General features: G+C 43.3%; 1 protein-coding gene across 1 annotated transcript; it reads right to left on the bottom strand.

The window, feature by feature from the left end:
- Positions 1–6,850: 6,850 nt before the first annotated feature.
- Positions 6,851–9,892, bottom strand: ALG13 (ALG13 UDP-N-acetylglucosaminyltransferase subunit). The gene is made up of 4 exons (XM_030449332.1): positions 9,682–9,892; positions 9,173–9,335; positions 8,596–8,734; positions 6,851–6,976 (listed from the first exon to the last, which is right to left on the bottom strand). Exons 1-4 carry the CDS (start codon positions 9,760–9,762, stop codon positions 6,865–6,867), a joined length of 495 nt encoding a protein of 164 aa, XP_030305192.1. The 5' UTR covers positions 9,763–9,892; the 3' UTR covers positions 6,851–6,864.
- Between the last annotated feature and the right edge of the window lie 8,817 nt (positions 9,893–18,709).

Genomic DNA, 18,709 nt, shown 5'->3' with positions numbered 1-18,709 from the left:
AACACTGCCTATAAACATAATGTCCTGGTTTGAGCTAGGACAGAAAGGATTTTTTTTCCAGTAGTTTTACTTTTCAGTTAAGACTCTTCTATATAAAAATTATTTTAAGTTTACCCTGGCAAATAGCAGCATTTTCTTGAAATTGTTTTGTATACACAGAGTCATAATGGCCATTGCTGGAACAACACAGTAAAATCTGGGGAGATAAAAAAAAAAAAAGGCTCTAAGGCTGGCATGATATAACAAGTAACTCATTTTATAACCTAGCTCAAGACTACACTATTATTTCATTCTACAGCCAGCATCAACTCACGGGGAAAAAACCCTCAATCTGAACAGGAAAAAAGCTGTAGAATCACAAATGGAATCTTTGGTAATATCTCTGACCAAGTTTGTCTATTATACAAATAAGACTTACCAATTTGGACACCATGCCACAGTAAACATGATATGAGCTTGTTCCCAGCTTACCCCACATACCACCAATTGCTCAAAAGGCAAAATAAATACAAGTCATTAAGTGCAGTATCCCTGAGACACACAGTCCAAATATCAATGGCACATCTCACCCCTCCCTACCTGAGGGACTAGAAGAGCATCAACTTCTCTGGCCTTCAACAAAGCCTTGCTTTTAATAAGCAACATTATGCTGCCTGTTGAAAAGATGCACACTTTCTGCAATATTGACACAAGTACTTGATGCAAGTATTGATGCAATATTGATACATCAAACTCCATCTTGACAGGTGACCACAGGCAGCTGCCAGCAAGGATGCTCCCCAGGGATCCAGCAGGAGCTGGGATGCCAGGGCACTTGATTCAGTCTGCATGATGGTTTCTGCTCTCCTCATGAGGAGGGTGAGCAAGAGCAGAAAGAGCTGCTGCCTGTACATGCAGCCTAAGGACAGAGAGCTGCCAACACTTAGTGAGAGCCTTCCAGGACAAGCACACATTTAGGCCACACTGCTTGGGATTTGAGAATTAGACTGAACTACACAGGGAACTATACAAAAAGAAAAAGAGAGAAGCAGATGTAAACAAAGAGTGACACTAACCAGCAGAGAACAGCTGCAGTACCACGGATTTCAGAGCAGACTAGCCACTTTCACAAATATAGTAGCCCACAATGAAATTCATACCACAGCAACTCCACTGGCATCATGCCTGAGTTAGCCATGTAGAAAATAGGGGTCAGATGGGAGGTAATTCAGAAAATTCCTGCTTTATGTTTCTCCTTTTAGCCCCCAGCAGTATTTCTTATGTAGGTTAGCTGTTCCATTAGCTCCCATCATTAATTGGACTCAATTTGTGTGTCACAGAAATGAATCAGTTTGTCAGATTAATCCATTCCCACTGGTGTCTTTTTCAGGAAGAAAAACCGCACAACTCTTCTGAACTGAGGAAGAGGGGTATGAGGGGTAGATGAGAACACCTTCACCAATACAGTAAATACACCTGCTTGTCAATTCAACCCTGATGTGTCATTCTGCCCTGCCAGATCAGCCAAATTCCCACTGGTAAGTTTTTACCCAGAGATTTCAGAAACATGAAAGGATATTCTGGAATTGTGATGTTAACTCTTCCTAACAAAATTAAACTTCTTTCCAACTATGAGCTGCAGTAGCAGCTCAATAACCAAAAAGATTGGCAAAGGAACACAATACAATCTATCCCTCAGATGTGAAGCAAAACTCATATAATTCAATGAACTATCATGCAAATAAACATGCTTTTGGGTTTTGTGCAAGAGCACTGGAATTACTGGAGCTCAATTCCAGTGGCAGGTTTGTACAACTAAGCAGGACTGAAGGTAAGGAGGATTCAGGGGTAGAAAACTGCCTCACTTCTCACCTTGCCTTCAAAGCCATTGTCTGTAGCATAAGTGGGTGGCTTCCCTGGGTACCGGTACAGGATGAAGTCCCGCCTGGGTCAGAAGAGGAAAGAAAAGGCTTGAACGAGCAAACTTCTAGAACCATGTTGTCAAGAAGTTTGCAGGGAGCTGGGGAGAAAACTCAGTGTGTTTTATTGAAAAGAATCAAGTAGAATATTTTTCCTAATAATTTTATGTTACCACACAGCGACAGCCAGATGAGCAAACACCCATCTTGGTGGGGGAAAAGAAAAAATATCTGGGGAAGCCCATACTACTTAGTCACAGATTAAGTCGAGTCGTTATGCTTATGGCAGGGTGCTCAGACTCCCAGCCAATTAAGTGCAAGTGATTTAGTCACCCTGCAAAAGGATTAAAGCCTCAGCACAAGAACTGGTAATTCTTTCAAAACTCCAGTTTGTTCCTTAAGTACTGGAGCAGAATGAGCATGCAAAGGGAGGGTTCTTCCTTCTACTCCTGGAGAGCCAGACTGCTTGTCCCAGGGTAGCAGCATTTTTAGCAAGACAGCAGCACTTGTACAGGCTTACAAGACTTTTGCAATAAATACCAGGGTTTATGCTCCACGCAGGACAGGTACTCCTCACACTCTGGTGCTTTCACCACCCAGGTGAGTTTTAGTCATGCTTTTAACTAGCACAGTGTTTCCACTACCCACAGCTTGGGTTTTTTCCCCATTTTCCATCCTGAAGCCACTAGAAGGAAACACCCGACTTCAAAGTTTAGCATTAGCAAAGGAAAGATAAATAAACATTAGGGGTAACCGACTCCCCTCTTAATCCATGCTGCATGAACAGAGGCTGTACCGTTTCTCACCATGTTTCACACATCAGTAGCTCAGCAAGAAAGAAATAAAAGGTTCTGGGGCCAGAATCTAACTACAATAAAGTCCAAACCAAAGTGAAGCTTAAAGACACTTACTTGTACATCACTGATAAAGCACTCATTTCCAGCTGGCCAGCACTTTCCTGTGCAAGATTATGAGATGATATGAAATAGCAGAGCATTTTTAACACTCTCTGTAGTATTGCAATACCTAAACAAACTTGTCAGTTTGTTAAATAATCAATGGACTGAGAGCTGAGTGATTAGGACTTCCAGGTGTGTGTGTGGGGGAAGTGGTCTGCAACATGGGATAGCCAGGATTAACAACCAGACTGAGGACCATGGAGCTAGTTCTGGCAGCAACTTTAAAACACAACACTCAAGATACTTTTTAATTTTTTTTTTTTAATCAAACTCACTACATTTTTTTTGTAGACTGCTGCAGTCACCATACTTACTGGTTAAAGTCTAAAGAAAAAAAAAATAAAGCTTGACCTCTAATATTTGAACCTGGGGGTAAAGGAAGAAGGTTTTGCAAAGCCTGATAAATATTTGACATGAGGTACATTCCACATATTTTGCTTTTTCCTTCTTAGAAAAGAATTGTAATTATGAAGATGGCCTCACTGTCCAGCCTGCTCCTCTGCACCAACATAAATCCCCCACTAAAACTAGTATGTTTATACATGTTTATATAATTTATATTTTATTATTCAGGACAAACACATATTATCAATGCAAATCAGACACCAGAACTGGGCGGTCTCCTAAAAAAAAACCCAAACAAACTGCAACACCCCAAACCACCCCATTTTAAGCCACCAACTCATGGCTTTCCTGTTCTAGCCTCCTCAAATTCCAATCTATTCAGTATTACATGGGTCTTACCTTTGGATCTGCTAGTCGTTCGAGGTATTTCTCAAATGAGCCTTCCACATACTTTCAACAAATCCAAGAAGAAAACAAATATAAAAACTTAGCAAAGCTGGAAAGCAAAGTTAAACTGGAACACTGTGCCATGTGTTACTAGGTGTTGAATGGGAGAGAGCAGGGCAGGGACTGGGGGCATAAACACCAAAATTGGGATGTCTGCCAATTCTAGATATTTTGGGGCTCTGAAGTGGTCCGACTCAGGGGATGATTTAAGATGCTCCCTGCCATAGAGCATGGGAATAATCTGGGTACTGATGTGGAAATAACAAGAGATAGTAAAAAAATTACACTCACAGAAAAAACAAACAAACAAACTGAAGAACATCCCAGTGCCACACAAGCCACCACCCACAAAACCAACCAAAGACCTTGTTTTGCCTTTATGCAATGATTAAACACGCAGTGGAGTTTTCCACCATCTTTTGATGTTTCTTTCTCCAAAATCCTGCATGTTTCCTACCAACTAAATCCTGCCAGGGGTTGCTACACAAAGAATCTATTAGACAAGTAACCATTGGGCACTTGGGTATTCATAGTTTTATTGATTTTAGGAACTCTGGAAATAAAAGGATTTAATATTATCATACATAATTATAATAAATGGTGTGACTTTGACTCAAATAAGATAAGCCAGCAGTCATCCTGCCATTTTTCTTCTCTGGCATGCATCAAGCCTGGCAAATACGTGGGTGTATTTATGGCTAAACCCTCCTCACACCCCATTACTTCCTAACCCTGTGTGCAGGACTGCCTAACACACACATTACTTACAGATTCAAACTTATGCTGGTGTTGCCTCATAAACAAGACACAAGCTTTCCTAACTTCCGTATGATGAATTTGAGATGAAAACAGCTGAAAAAATAAGAGTTATGAAAGAATGCAGGAGAAAGCTGCAGAGTTTATGTTTCACGTTATAAACTCTGCAGCTTAAAAAAAAAAAACAAAAAACAAAACAAAAAAAAACGAAAAAAAACAAAAAACAAACCAAAAAAAAAAAAAAAAAAAAAAACGAAAAAAGAAAAAAAAGCGCCTAAAGGCCGACCCATAACGAAAAGCTCCAGAAAACAGGGAGACGCTGCGGAGGTGCACTGGTACGGGGGAGAAGAAGTTGAGGAAAACCTCAGTGAGCAGGGAGCTGATCCCATCCCTGTCCCCACGCACATCCCCACCCGTGACACCTCACTTCGAGCACCCAGGAGCAGCCCTGCCCACCCGGACTGCGGGCCTGCAGCGGACACCCTCGGCGAACGCCTGAGGCACCTCAGATCCCCCCTCCAAGAGTGTTCCAGGTGCCCACCTGTTCCGAGACGGCTCGGAAGAGGCATGAGGCATCCTTAGCCGTCATCTTGCGGTACAGCCCCAAGCTGCCCAGGTACTCGTCCATGGCCACCTCGCTGAAGGATTTCTGCCCGAAGTATTTCTTCCAGCCCTTCTGCATCCTGCCGGGATGAGCTGGGGCCGAACCGGACCGGGCTGAGGGGACAGACGACGGCTCCGCGCGGGGCTCCGTGGCGCGGCGCGTGGCGAGCGGGGCGCGCGGGTGCTGCTAATGAGGGGCCGCGCCCACCTGAGCGGCTCCGCCCCGACCGGACCGGAACCGAACCCACCCCACAGCCTGGCATCTCCATACCCGTCGGACACCGTCGCTTAACGGAGCGTTCTCCTAATCTTGACTCGCTCCCGTCCCGGTCCAGCTGTGGTCCGATTCCCTTTGCCCGCGGGCGGTGCCGTCTCGGTGAGCCCGCCCGCAACAGCCATTTCGGGATGCCCACCAAGAGCCCCCCAGATCTATCCCGCTCTCCCGTCCAAGGACTGCGGGGCACGTCCGAGAGTCGGTGCCGGAGGGAGAATCCTTCTTCTCCGGCTCTCGGACCGTCAAACCGCGGGAAGACCCCGGAGCCGCCGTCTCGTCTGCCCTGGGGACAGAACCGAACCTTGGCTCAGTGAACCCCTTCCAGTTCCGTGGCTCTGATGTGTCCCTCAACTACAAGAAGCGAGCGGAAAAAACAGCCAAAGGGTGAACTCAAAATTCACTGGGATTTTCCTGCGCGCTCAAGCTGCTTCGTGGTAACCCTCAAATAAGAGCTCCAGAAAAATCGAAAGGTGAAAATCTTAGCTTCTCGTCATGAAGAATTTGGGGGGAACTTTTGGGGGAAAAGAAATCACTCCACAGCTGTGCAGCATTATTGGTTCCACATGCAGCTCTGGTGCTTGATTTGCTCAGAATGCCTCTGCCTGCATTTACCTTGCTAATAAAATGGCATTAGGACACCAGGTGCACACAATCGGGATTTTTTCTTGTTTTAAGCAACAATAACAAACAAAAAAAAACACCAAATAATGTATTTGCCAGAAGGGTACAAACCATGTACCTAAAGATACCAAACAGCCTGTATCAACAGCTTGAAGTTTAAACCCCCTTTATTTTTCAAAATATTAAAGAAATTGATGGTATCATCAACACAGTTAACAATTTTGATACATTAAATGGAGAGCTTCAGTTAGCATCAAAAAATAAACATTGCACTTAAGTAAATGATGGGATTTCACCTTGAAAAATTGTTTGATTGTATTGTCAACCCCATTCCTCTCCTACAGGCCATGTTTTATGTTTAAACCATCTCAAACCAGGCTAGTCAGCTGGTGGCAGCAGGTTGCAGCTCTTGACTTTTCCTATCCAGATTCACCACATGCTCCTTCATCCTTAAAGAGGCTCAAATATCTCATTTTTAAATTCTCTTTTTAGTGCTTCTGTAAACAGATGAAATGAGAGCTGAAGGCATTTGGTTTTTTTGCAGAACCTCACAGGAACACCAAGGACAACTTACTTCCCCTAGCACTGGGCAAATATGGTCAAGACACTACTATATATATGCCATCTGTGCTGAAAAGTAATTTAGGTTGTCCTCCTCACTGGAATTACCAACTCAGTGCAGATTTGTGATTTAATTACTTGTCTGTCCAAGAAACCAGGCAGTTCATACTCCCTTCCCAGCACCACCCTTGTTGGCACTGTGTTCTTTTATGCCTAAAACTAGAAGACTTTAAATTGGCACAGAACAGAAAAAATAGGAAAACAAAAAAAATCATTTAATGTCAGTTAATACTAAAGGACAATTTTTTAGGACTTTGTCCCAGTTGGTGGGCTCTTCACTATGAAAGGCCTCACTAGGAGAGGAGAAAGGACTTCTGACATTTTTATTCCTCTGAATTGTTTATTGAAACCCAAAAACATTGTCCAAAAACAAAGCAAACTTCTCTGGATGTCCAGGAGGAAAAGGTTTCAAAGTTGACAAGTCCATTGACTGCAGTGTCTCCACAAGAGTGCTGTAAAAACAGAGCAAACCCAAAATTAACAAAAAGTAAATTCATTCCAAAGGAATTTTTTTCTTTCATTCTATTTATGCATATATAATTCTTTAGTGTGGAAACAAAATAAGCAGACATGGTGAAAGGAAGAAAAGACCCTACAAACCAGTGAGCTCCAACCATCAGTGGCTCATAGGCAGCATTGCTGAGAACACACCTTGACCTGTAACCACAGCTTGTGCACCCAACCTCAGCTCTGAACTTTTTCATCTTCTGTGGTTGCAACGTTGAGAAACTGAACGTAAACCTTCAGATTAAACAGAACTAGGAAATTAATCTCTGAACACGACATAGTTCTCCACTTGTCACATAGAAAAGTACAGCTAAATCAATCTGTTAGTATTGTCACACTAAAAACCAGGCTCAACTGCTAGGCCCTGTTCAAAAGAAGTGAAAATTCCTTCCTCTCTCACAAGCTGTCAGAAGCACTGAGGTAATAAGTTTAAGCAGCTTGCCCAATACTAATGAAGGACATTAGTCTTTTCATAAGGCTCTTCTTAAACATCCAAAATCCTATCTGCAGGGCAAAGAAACAAGATGCTGACTAAATAATTTGAGTTGCATTTCCTCTGCTTTAATTTAGAGGTTGTCTGAGTGGAAGCAATTATAAATAATCACAAATAAAGAGAAAAAATATAAGCAAAGTAAGAAAGCAAATGAAAACAACAGGTGCCAGGATGAACACAAACAAAAGCTCAGATTTTTGGTGGTGGGTAATTTTTTTTGAGTTTGTTTCTTTAGCAGCTTGTTGGGGTTTTTGTTTGTTGTTTTTGTCTGAAGTGACAGATGTGGAACTACTTGACAGAGGATGTAATGGATTTAGGAAGTCTGGTTAAAAGGGCAGCTAGAGTAAGAACTTGGAAGACAGAGGTATTAAAAATTACTAACTAAACAGCATCTGATTTAGGAATCCAACTGAATTGAAGTACCTAAGAACATTATATAGAAAGTAATACAACGATGTACCACAACTTCTTCTCCTGTTTCTACTTTTGGATGAGCATCTGCATTTTTGGCTGGCCATTGTGAAGAGGATACTGAGCCACCTGGATTCCTGGTCAGTACCAGAAAGGCCATTCTTAAGGTTTGCTCTAAATATTCCAGATGCTTTCAATTTTATTGTGTCTATACATCTACACTATCAACTTCACCACCCTTTACAAGGAAAGCCCACATAGCAAAATTATGAAATTGACCCCTAAGTCTGTATGGAGCAATTTATTCCTCATGGCTCATCAGTACAAATTGATAGTTGGGGTTACATTATTTTTAGACTTTGAAAAAGAATTCAACAACTACTGAGCAAGAGTAGAGAAAGAGAAAAGCTGTGAGGTGCCTTCTGCCTAGTTTGTATCACTTAAATCTGAATACATGTACCCTCAAAAAGGGAAAAAAAAAGACTTAGAAGGAGTCACAGGTTTGATAAATTGAATAATTAGCACATGTTTATCTATCCACTATGGAAAATCTACCATAGAAACAAATGGTTGTAATGTTACAGAGAAGGCTGTGATCTTCCTCATTACATTCTCAACAGAATGCTAACACACAGAAGAGCCACTGCACCAGCTTCATACCTGCAATTACAATACAGGACATGCCCATCTCTGTGGAGCTGTTTTGCCAGTTCAAGCTGATGGTTGTTCATCAGCTTTTCGTTTATTACTACTATCAGTGGTTTCCCTTCTTCTAGAGTCTCCAGACAGCTACCTGCACCTATGGGAGAAACATAAAGGACAGTGAGTTTTGTGCCCTGACTCACGAAGTATCATCAGACTTACTCTTGAAATGGGAGGCCCCTGAAGGTGAAGATTCCATCACTCAGCTCTGCCTGTGGACCTGAACACTCACTTGCAGCTCATCGAGACACCAGCTCCATCCACCCTCTCTCCACAGTACTCTCCAGAGTAACCAAAGGGCATTTTCACAGATCAGCCTTAATCTTAAATCTCAGCAGACTGGGAACTCAGTGCTGTAGTGCCAAGATTTTTTAACTTGAAAGGCATCAAAAGAGCAGTTTCTAGCAGCATTTTGGTGAGTAACTTCCAGTTAATGGAGGATTTAAGTGTAACCATGCAGACTGCCATTGAATTGAGCGTTTGTTAATTTTGACAGAGCCCCCAGGACAGGCTCTGCAGACACCCGGGGCTCTACCTGCGTGGCTGATCACCAGGTCCGCCCTCCGCAGCTCCTCGGCCACCGAATCCTTGAAGCGGAAAACTTCCACCGCCAGGGCCTGGATGCTTCCCGGTACCGGCTCCAGAGCACCCCGTCCCACCTGCAGCACCAGCTTCTGGTACCCGCGGTTCTGCAGCACCTGCGGCGGGAGGAGGGCAGGGAGGGTGACACGGGTGGGGATGCGCCTACTGAAGTCGCACCCCGGGACGCCTGACCCTGCTCTCGGTGACCCCCACCCCGGAGCCGCTGTCCCTCCGTGAACCCCTTCTCCCAGCTTGGAACCATCCTTCCTTCCTTCCTTCCCTCCTTCTCCACCCTCTTCACACCCCTGGCCATAGCGGACCCGCTCCCGGCCGTCACCCGCGGGACTGGAAGCGAGGGAGGGCGGGGCAGCTTCCCGCGCGCAGGCGCCCGGTTGAGGCGCTGCGGCTCAGCCGGAAAAGGGAAGCGAGGGACGGCAGCCCGCGGGCTTTCCTCCGCCGCACCTGCAGGGTCTCCGGGGAGCAGACGGTCTCGATCAGGTCATCGAAGCTGGTGGTGCCTACGGTGACAAAAACGGAGCCCATGGCCGCCGCTCCCCCCCCTCACAGCGCATCCGCGGAGCCGACAGAGGGCGCCAAGCGCCGCCCGCCTGCCCGCCGCAGCGCTGCCCAAAATGGCTGCCGGGCTGAGGGGAGGGCCCCGGGGGGAACACGCCCCCTTCTCACAGCGCCCGAAGGCTCTTGCGGTCCCGCTGTCCCCGCCCAAGAGAGCAAATGAACCGGGACGGGCAGGTGACCGGTGCTGCCGGACTCGCTGCTGGGGTTCTGGGCGACGTCTGTCGTGGTGGAGCGGCAGGGATGGCGCCTGCTCTGTCAGACGAACCCCCTCGCCAGCAGCCTTCAGTCTCACCTCGGCGTGATAGCTCGGTTTTGATGTATCAATTATTTAGACTTCAAAAGAGAGTAGAAGCAAACAGAAACAACCTAAATTTGGAAAAGCGACTCGGGAGGTTTTGACATCCCCACGTTATTCCAGCACTTTGAGGCACAGATCACCTCCAAATGGCTGAAGGCGGGAAAAGGCTGCGGCCGTTTCTGTCAGTCAGGCTGGGTGGCTCTGCCCTGAGGGTGTCCTTGCACTGATCCCACAGGGACTGCTGAAGATGGGAGACAGAAGGCAAAGAGCTTTTTGTAGAGGTGATTATATTAAGTGACAGAGAATCGAGGTTTCAAAAACCTTCATTTAGCAGTCTTTTTCAAGACCTGTGTCACAGTTTAACACTAGCCTGGCCCAGACCAAGACAACCTGGAATAGTTCTTTGCCTACACGGCTTCCCTTGGCCTTTGGAAAGATACAGTCTCACTGTCATTGAATACAGGCTTCCCCTCCTCCCTATTGCTCTCTAAGGCCATGTCTTTCTGATGATGTTTCAGGCTTGTCTTTCTACTCTCTTACAAGGACTGAGGAAAAATACTCACTTGAGCAAAAGGCTGTCAGCTCCTGTGGGATGTCATCCTCAGAGCCCAGGGACAGCAGCCATGGAGGAGGTGAGGCTGGAGAAGAAAGCCCTTCTTTAAAAAATAAAAATGCTGTTCAGTGCTAAATGACACTAAATCAATGAAAAAGATGAAGTCACCCGTAGATTTATTATTTTGGGTACATTTTGCTTCTGTGATGGAACCCAGGGGAGAAAGGAATAACATCTGTATATGCTTCTTAGAGTTCCAAGAAAGATACAGAAAACATGTAGCTATCTTGAGAATACCTCTGATTGCCATGTTAATGGCTCATTCACCATGCTCATTAGCCCCCTATTGCTTTCATTTAGCATAATGAGCCACACTGATATGTATGAATTTTTTGATTAAAGCAAATTGTGCTGACAGAAGACATGGCCAGGGGAGAGTGGCACTTTTATCCTGGGAAGCATACAAACAGTGCTAGAGTTCTGAGTCCACAGGGCCTTCTTGACCCTGGCTGTCCTCATCCATCTCTTACTGCTTTCCAGGAAGTCAGGTGCTGAGGGTGACCACAAGACAGGCAAAGACCTCAACAACAGGTCACAGTCTAACCAGAGAAAAGCAAGCAGAGCAGTTGTCAACACCAGCAGTCCAATGACCATCAGGCAATGACAAGGTAATAAGCCATTTCCAAGGTCAATCCAAGAAACTCAAATAGTAATTCAGGAGTAGAACTAGCAGCGAGGACACCTCCAACTTCCCTCTGTCATCCCAGTGCAAGTAGGTCTAGAGGAGGGCCATGAAGATGATCAGAGCACTGTGAGGAGAGTCAGAGAGAGTTGGGATTGTTTAACCTAGAGGAGAAAATGCTCTGGGGACACCTTATGGCAGCCTTCCAGCACTGAAAGGTGGCCTACAGGAAAAATGGAAAGGAACACTTTATCAGGGGATTTAGTGGTAGCACAAGGGGTAACAGTCTTAAACTGAAAGAAGGTATGTTGAGATTAGATATTGAGAAGAAATCTTTTACTCTGAGTATCATGAGACACTGGAACAGGCTGGCCAAGTAAGATGTGTATACTCCCTCCCTAGAAGTGTTCAAGGCCATGTTGGATGAGGCTTGAAGAAATATGTTCTAGTGGGAGGTGTCCCTGCCCATGGCAGGGGGTTGGGAACTAGATGATCTTTAAAGTTCCTTCCAACCCATTCTATGATCCTAATTAGAGCTTGAGCTTAAATGAAGTCTCCATCAGATGGTGTGGGTGAAAGACCCAGTTGAGGCTGGTCAGGGCAATTAAGACCTATTAGTGCAGTCACCCCTGACAACTGATAGACTTTGGGATGAAAGGAAGGATGCTAAATTGTTCAGGTGTGCCAGCATGTGTATAAATCTTTCTGACAAAAGGTAAGGTCTGTGTTTTCCTGTTTATGTCATTATTTTATATTAATATAATTGCAGTACTGTGGGAAATTATTGTTCATTATTAATTAAAGCTTAACTCACACACGCATACCCTTTGCCAAAATTGTAACTTGCTGTCATGCTGAGTCCACACTATTCACTCTGCAGTTTTAATTAGCAGTGTAGGGCATAAGTAGATTTTTATCCATCAATACTTATGCTCTGGTCCATAAGTTCTACAGATCATTTGCAGAATGAGACAGTGGGAGATGATCCCTTGCAGCTTTAAGGCAGTTAATGTATTCCAGACTTGGGTGTTTGAGTGCCCATTGCCTTTTGGCCAAACCTTGAGTGAACCTGTGCCTGCTGGGGCTGGAGAGTCTCTCTTTGCAGTTGTTTTTCTCCAGGGTATTTGTGGAGGATATAATGAAGGATATTTAAGAAACATGTGCTTAATCTGACATGATGTATTCCAAGGCCAGAGAGAGGCCAGGATAGAGCTAAAATGGAAGTTTTTGTGAGAGCTTGATCACATCTGTGCTTTATATGGCATAATTTATATTCTGATATTTTCTTCCCATGGCAGCATCTGGGCAAGAAAGTCAAGATGGCATGAGCACAAGCTGGTTTTTCATAAGTGAGAAATTATGTATGCCTCCTGCCTTCTCCTTAGCCTTTTCTAGATGGCTCAGTTTTGAGCACTGTCACTTTGTATTCAGCTCAGCTTGTCACAGTTTGCCCTGAAAGCTCCATAATTTTATTATTCAGGAATAAGTAAATCCATAGAAACAAACTAGTCAGTTCACATCTTGGTTTCTGAAAACTGGATACTGCCCTGGGTTTGCTTTTGAAGTCCAAAGACTAACTCTTTAAAAATGCTACAATAAAACTCTGACTTCCCTAAAATGAGTGGGAGGGACACATTCAAAATAATGAAGGAGTAATTGAAAAGGCCACCTAAACCTGTAAGCCTACAAAGTGTGCCTTTTTTTAAAGAAAAAAATAAAACCATCCAGTGACTAGCTAGTTAAAAATTGCAGCCCTGTCTTTCCTCTAACTTGTATTTTTTTGCACAGATTGATTCTCCATTTGGCTTGTGATATAATGGTGCAATGGGTAACATGTGACAGAAAAGAGCAATTAGATGTTTTCACACTAGAGTTACCTTGTGCTTTAGTACTTTTGTGTGTTTATGGATGTGCAAAATGAGTAAAAAGAGTCTTCCTTCTGTCTCTAGTTGGCTTTGTATAAATTTGAACTGAAAATATGTTCACTTCCTTTTGCTTTCTTGTTTAGATGTAGTACTGTACCTACATGGGATGATATTTCTGTTGGGAACTGTGAAAATTAGATGGAGAGTATTTTGGAGAATGATTTCTTCATATTTTGCAGTTGTTTGGTCTGGGAAAATAACAGGAACATTCTTCAGGCAAATTTAAATTGTGTACTTTGAAATATTTCATCACAACAGCCTTTAGATTGTCTCTTTGTGGGCTTGTTATTTGGCAGTGGGGATTGTCAGGGAGCTACAGGTACAGAAAGGCTGGGACTGGCTGGAGACAGCAGGGGGGATGGATGTTGAATCACCTCCTCCTCAGAAGCAGAAGAGGGGTGCTGGAGCAGGACAGAGGAACTGTGTCCATTGACTAAATATTTCACATTTGAAGGGGAAGAGGAGGCTGTGGCTTGGCTAGAATGAGTGGTGTATCAGTCTGTGATCTGACAACTCCAAAGGATTTTTCTGAATTTTGAAATATTTGATGGCATTCCTCAAAGCCCCGGATTCTGAAATAACATACTCATGATTTTTAAGGCCTTACGCTTTTGAAGAGGAGACTGAGAAAACTCATGGCATCTTAAGGCCCTGAAGACTAGCACATCAATAATATTGATTATATAACTGTATCTTTTTGTTACTCCTGTTTTGTTTTGAATTTAAACCATGACCTGACTCTTTGAGATTTGAATTCTGGAAGCTCAGAACTTACCAGTTTATGAAAGCAAAGTGCTGCTGCTCTTTGCTCTGCCCATGAAGCAGGAGGTCACCTCTGCACATGATGTGTTTCAGTCCTTGTTTCAAGAAGTCTGGCTCCACTGGTTTGTACTGGGTAGAACTGGGTCTTCCCTGATGCTTGATGCCTTTGCTAGATCTCTGCCCAGGGTAAAATGGTTGCATTAAAGAACCAGAAAGTGGGCAAATTTCTCAAAGCTGGTAATTTCCAGTAAATGCTGGGGAGATTTGGGAGATTGTAAAGGAAATAATTTGAAGAATGGTTGTGAAACAGAGCTGGTATGCAGACACAGGAGGGAGTCTGGGGTCTGTTGCAGGGAATGTTATCCTGGTGTGCAGGCTCCATGTGCTGATATCTCCTGGCAACTGGTCCCTTCAGCTCCCCAGGGAACCTGCTCTGCCTGTGACAGCCTGGCACCACCCTGCCTGCCTGTGGAAAACATGAACACTGCTTGCTATACCTACTTGCTAGCCATCAGCAAACACCTGCAAACAAACCACTGTGTGAGTGCCCTGCCATTTCACATTCCTGAAGAATCCCTCTGACAACCAAGTCTATTAAAAATTCATTTTCATCCAGGCAAATCAGACCCCCTGAAATCAACTGAGCTTTGTTCTCTGAAGGCAGCTCGTGCTGGTGCACATGTAAGCAAATCCTGGGGTGCCTCGTGTGTGTTTATACAAGCACTGAGTTCAGTTCCATGTTTCAGTTATTCTTTTTGATGTGCACTTTTGAAGGAAATTAGAATGTTATACTCAAGTGAACCAACAGTTTTAGATCTTTAGGAAGAAGCTCCAAGTGAGCAGAGTTCCTCCTGTTTCTCAACTATACAACCACAAATTCATATCTCTTTTTGCCATGCAGAATAAAAATAGGTAAGGAGGTGAACTGTGAACCCAGTGTAAATTTCACCTCTGTCCATCTCCCTTTTTTTCCCCAGTAGATGGATCTCAGAAGCTGTAGTTAAAGTAAGCATTTTGAATTGCTCTTCAGAAGTCTTTGGAGACTTCTAAGTCATGCACTGATGAAGAAAATTAATTTTGGAGATATGTAGAGTAGCTGAATATACCCTACAGTTAATGAAAAACTGCTCTAAGTCTGCCTGGAAAGAGGGCAGAAGCACAGGGGCATTGGGCAGATGTGGTCAGTGGTGTTCACACAAGCTGAGGGCTGCTCACATCCACTGCATCCAGGGGATCAGAAGACATGGACACACAGGCTCCTTTTTGCTCAGACTTTTCAGTATAGTGTTACCATCTTTACACTTACAGTGCCTGTTTTTTCTTCTCAATCTGTCTCTCAGAACCAAAGAGTGGAAGTGTATGAGATTCTCTTCTCAGCCAGGCAGCAGAGATGGTTGACATAGATCTGCTCAAAATCAGTGTTTCAAGCATTGAGCATCCCTGTTTCCAGCAGGTCTCATTCAGTGGAACTCCACCCTCTGCATCATTCCCAAGCCTTAGCATCCCAGCTGCTGTTGCAGAGAGCAGTGACAAGAGTTGTAATTGATTTATTTCTCCTTTTTGTTTGTGCTAATAAGATGATAGCTTATTAACAGGCAGTGTGGTTGCCATTAGACATTAGGAATCAAAGCAACAACTTGATATTAGTGGAAACCATGAACCTCAACTTGGAGATTCTTTAACAGCTCTGTCTGGGCCACTCTTTTTTTGCTTGCATGTTTATATAGCAGTGAATCATACTGAGAAGAATCAATACCAGAAACATCTTTGTTTGCACGTGTTTCCAGTTTATGACCTTTTTATCACCAAAAAAGCTAGAGATATTTTACACAGAGGCACACCAGAAGGTTAATGTTATGTGGTGAATTTCACAAAGATACAAAGATAAAAAATTGTTGTGGTCATTTTTTTGTGTTCTAAGGACTTGGTGTTCTGAGGACGTATGCAGAGAGACATGAAAAAGGGGGATACAATCAATGCTGTAACTGGAAAATTGTTTGGAGTGTGTACAGCTGTGCATTTTACAAATATATACTGTTATTTAGGTAACAAATATAATGGTGAATCTTCTCTCAGGATTTCTTGCATCATAATGCCAGGATAACATTCAGCTGTTTAAAATAAATCATCTTACTAGAACTCGCTCAAAAACATTGGACCAGATTCATCCCAGGTGTAACTTAACTGATTTAGAGCTAAAACAGAGCTCAGTGTTACATTTGGGGTAGTCACTGCTGGTGCAGGGACTAATGCCAAAATAAGACTGGTTTAAATTATCTTGGCCCTGGAGAAAACTTTGCTGAAGTCACAGCAGACCTGTTTGCTTCGTGCTGTAGCATCCTAATGCATGGCCACCTGTACTTTCATCTACTGTAATGCTGCCTTTCTGTTTCCCCAATGAAACTAAGAGAGATTCAGATACTAAATGTGACTGTTCATTTACATAAGGCTCTGTGTGCCAATGCTTCCCGTTAGTGGCACACCACAAAGCTGTTCTTGTCACTGTGCCACATTCAAATTGTGATTCACAGTTAAATCAGTCCAAATGAAGGGCCTTGGGTTTGGTTTGTCTGATTTTTGAGTGTAGCATAGAATGGGCTGACAGCCAAGGGCAGACTGAGGTCTTTAATTAATCCAAAAGTGAGGTGAAACACTCTTGGCAGCTGTAGACAGGTCAGCTTTCCCTTGCTTGTTTGAGAGATGGAACCATGAAGGCTGAGCATATTCTTCAAAACATGCTTCACAGGATGGTCCATTTCTGATCCTTTTGGTTATGGCTCTGAACTTTCAGTGGAGGGCAGGCATTTGGCCATCAGAAATTGCACTGAGAATACTTGCAGCCTGCTGAGCAACCCTTGTATAGAACAGCATCAAGTTGCTATTGGTGTTGAGCTTGACCCAGTGCCTTTGCCTTTTCTGTCCCTTATCAAAAGGATTTAATTGGCAGAACCCACAGTTGTTACGATGACACTTCTGGCATAACTGGTAAAATAAGTTAATTTTTGTGAATGTAATGTTTAAGATCAAATGTCTTCTGAAGCTGACAGTGTCCCATTTCCCTCCAGGGCCTTGGACTTCTGTCATACAGGCAAAGTCATTCCCTTTGGTTTTTCTGAACCTGGAATTTTATTTTTCATTTTGTGAGGCAGTGACTTGGTGAGGATTCAAGTGAAATCCTCATTGATTCTGAGATGAGTATTACACAAGGTACTGCTGAGATATATTGCAGGTCCCTTACTGCCTTCTGTTTATGAACAACCTACCCCAAGGTGCTAATTAGCTGGAAGAACTGCATACACACAGAGTTTTGTTTTGTTCCTCCATAAAAATACATTTGTGGTTGAGGTGAATTTAACTGCTTGGCTTAATTGTGAACATCTTGGGTGTCTGAAATCAGCAAGGTAATAACAAAAATTTGTGGCTGGTATTTTTCATCTAAAAACTAATAAAAATATTTGATTTATTCTTAATAATACTTGTATTTGCTAGATGCAATGAGTGTATTTAAATACATTTTTTTTTTAATTTTCCACAAAGTCTGGCCACATATTGCTTGTACTGAATGAGATCTGGTTTTGGTGGTTGGTACCTCTATTCTGTGATTCTAATCAGCTATTTTCTTGGCCTGTGTAGGGTTGTAGAAATTCTGTGCTTCTTAGTTTGACATCCAGATCTGATTTGTGCCACACTAAGTGTTTCTTTCCTGACACAAGTTCAAGAATACCTGAACAAGGGACATGAGGCAAAGCATGACTGGCTTCATCTGCTGCTTCTGAGACCAAGCAATGCAAATGCCACTGAACTTCAATTTTCTTTTGGGAATTTTATTTTTCTCAGGGGAAGAGTGTTCACACCAGACTTCTTAGATGGGTAAAGTTTTGAGGATACTTGAGAGTACTGAATAATAATGATACATCAGTTTTAAATTGAGTACCATGTTTCAGAAGTGGCTGCACTAAGAGGGAATCAACATGATCTCCATGGGTTTGTGTAACAAAAATGAACACCAATTACAGAGCATTTCTTCCATAGGACTTAGCCCATCATTTTGTCTAATTATGGTCTGAATCCCACAATGAAGAAAGCCCTTCTTCTGTAAAGAACTAATTCCCTCTAGAAATGCCAACAATCTTAAAGAACTCTAATTATAATGCATTTTTCAATAGATAAGAGAATTAGAGAGACCCTGTGCCAGTCACTTACCACAGGAAAACAAAACAAAAATCTGAAGGATTATCCTGGGAGACAAAGAGGGGATGTGAAGTAGCTTGTGTAAACTCCTCTCATCCTGCATCTAGGCTTGCTCTAAATATAAAAACTGATCTGTGCCTAAAAGCATTCCTGTCAGCTGAGAGCTGATAGATTTATGGGCACATACTCAAGGAATAATGTTGGCTAGAAAAAAACTGGGAAGAAAATGGCTGAAAACAAGTTCATCTGTACTCTTAAGAAGTTCTGAGACACTCCAAACTAGCATGGGTACCCAGAGTAGCCAGGCACACAGTTAGCTTTCTGTGTTGTAGTTTTTGTCACCAGGCATGAAATGGGCTACCTGGGGTCAAACAGGGGAAAACCTCTGATGTCCTCACTCCCAGTGCAGTTCTTCAGATCAAGTTCCAACATGGACTTGATTGGATTTCTGCAAGCCTGAGATAGTTCATTAAGCTGCCAAGCTCAACTGAGGGCTGTTCAAA

The sequence above is a fragment of the Calypte anna genome, chromosome 4 (assembly GCF_003957555.1).
Source record: "Calypte anna isolate BGI_N300 chromosome 4, bCalAnn1_v1.p, whole genome shotgun sequence".
Lineage (NCBI taxonomy): Eukaryota > Metazoa > Chordata > Aves > Apodiformes > Trochilidae > Calypte > Calypte anna.
Note: the sequence above shows the minus strand (reverse complement) of the source record. Positions and strands in the feature narration are given on the sequence as shown.

Bases quoted from the DNA above. Each gene is read 5' to 3' on its own strand.
- ALG13 (XM_030449332.1), bottom strand. From the start codon at position 9,762: ATGGGCTCCGTTTTTGTCACCGTAGGCACCACCAGCTTCGATGACCTG. The intron at 8,735-9,172 runs GTAGAGCCCCGG...TTTCTCCCATAG, and splicing joins CCTGGTGATCAGCCACGCAG to GTGCAGGTAGCTGTCTGGAG. The intron at 6,977-8,595 runs GTATGAAGCTGG...CTGTTTTTACAG, and splicing joins GTCCTGTATTGTAATTGCAG to CACTCTTGTGGAGACACTGC.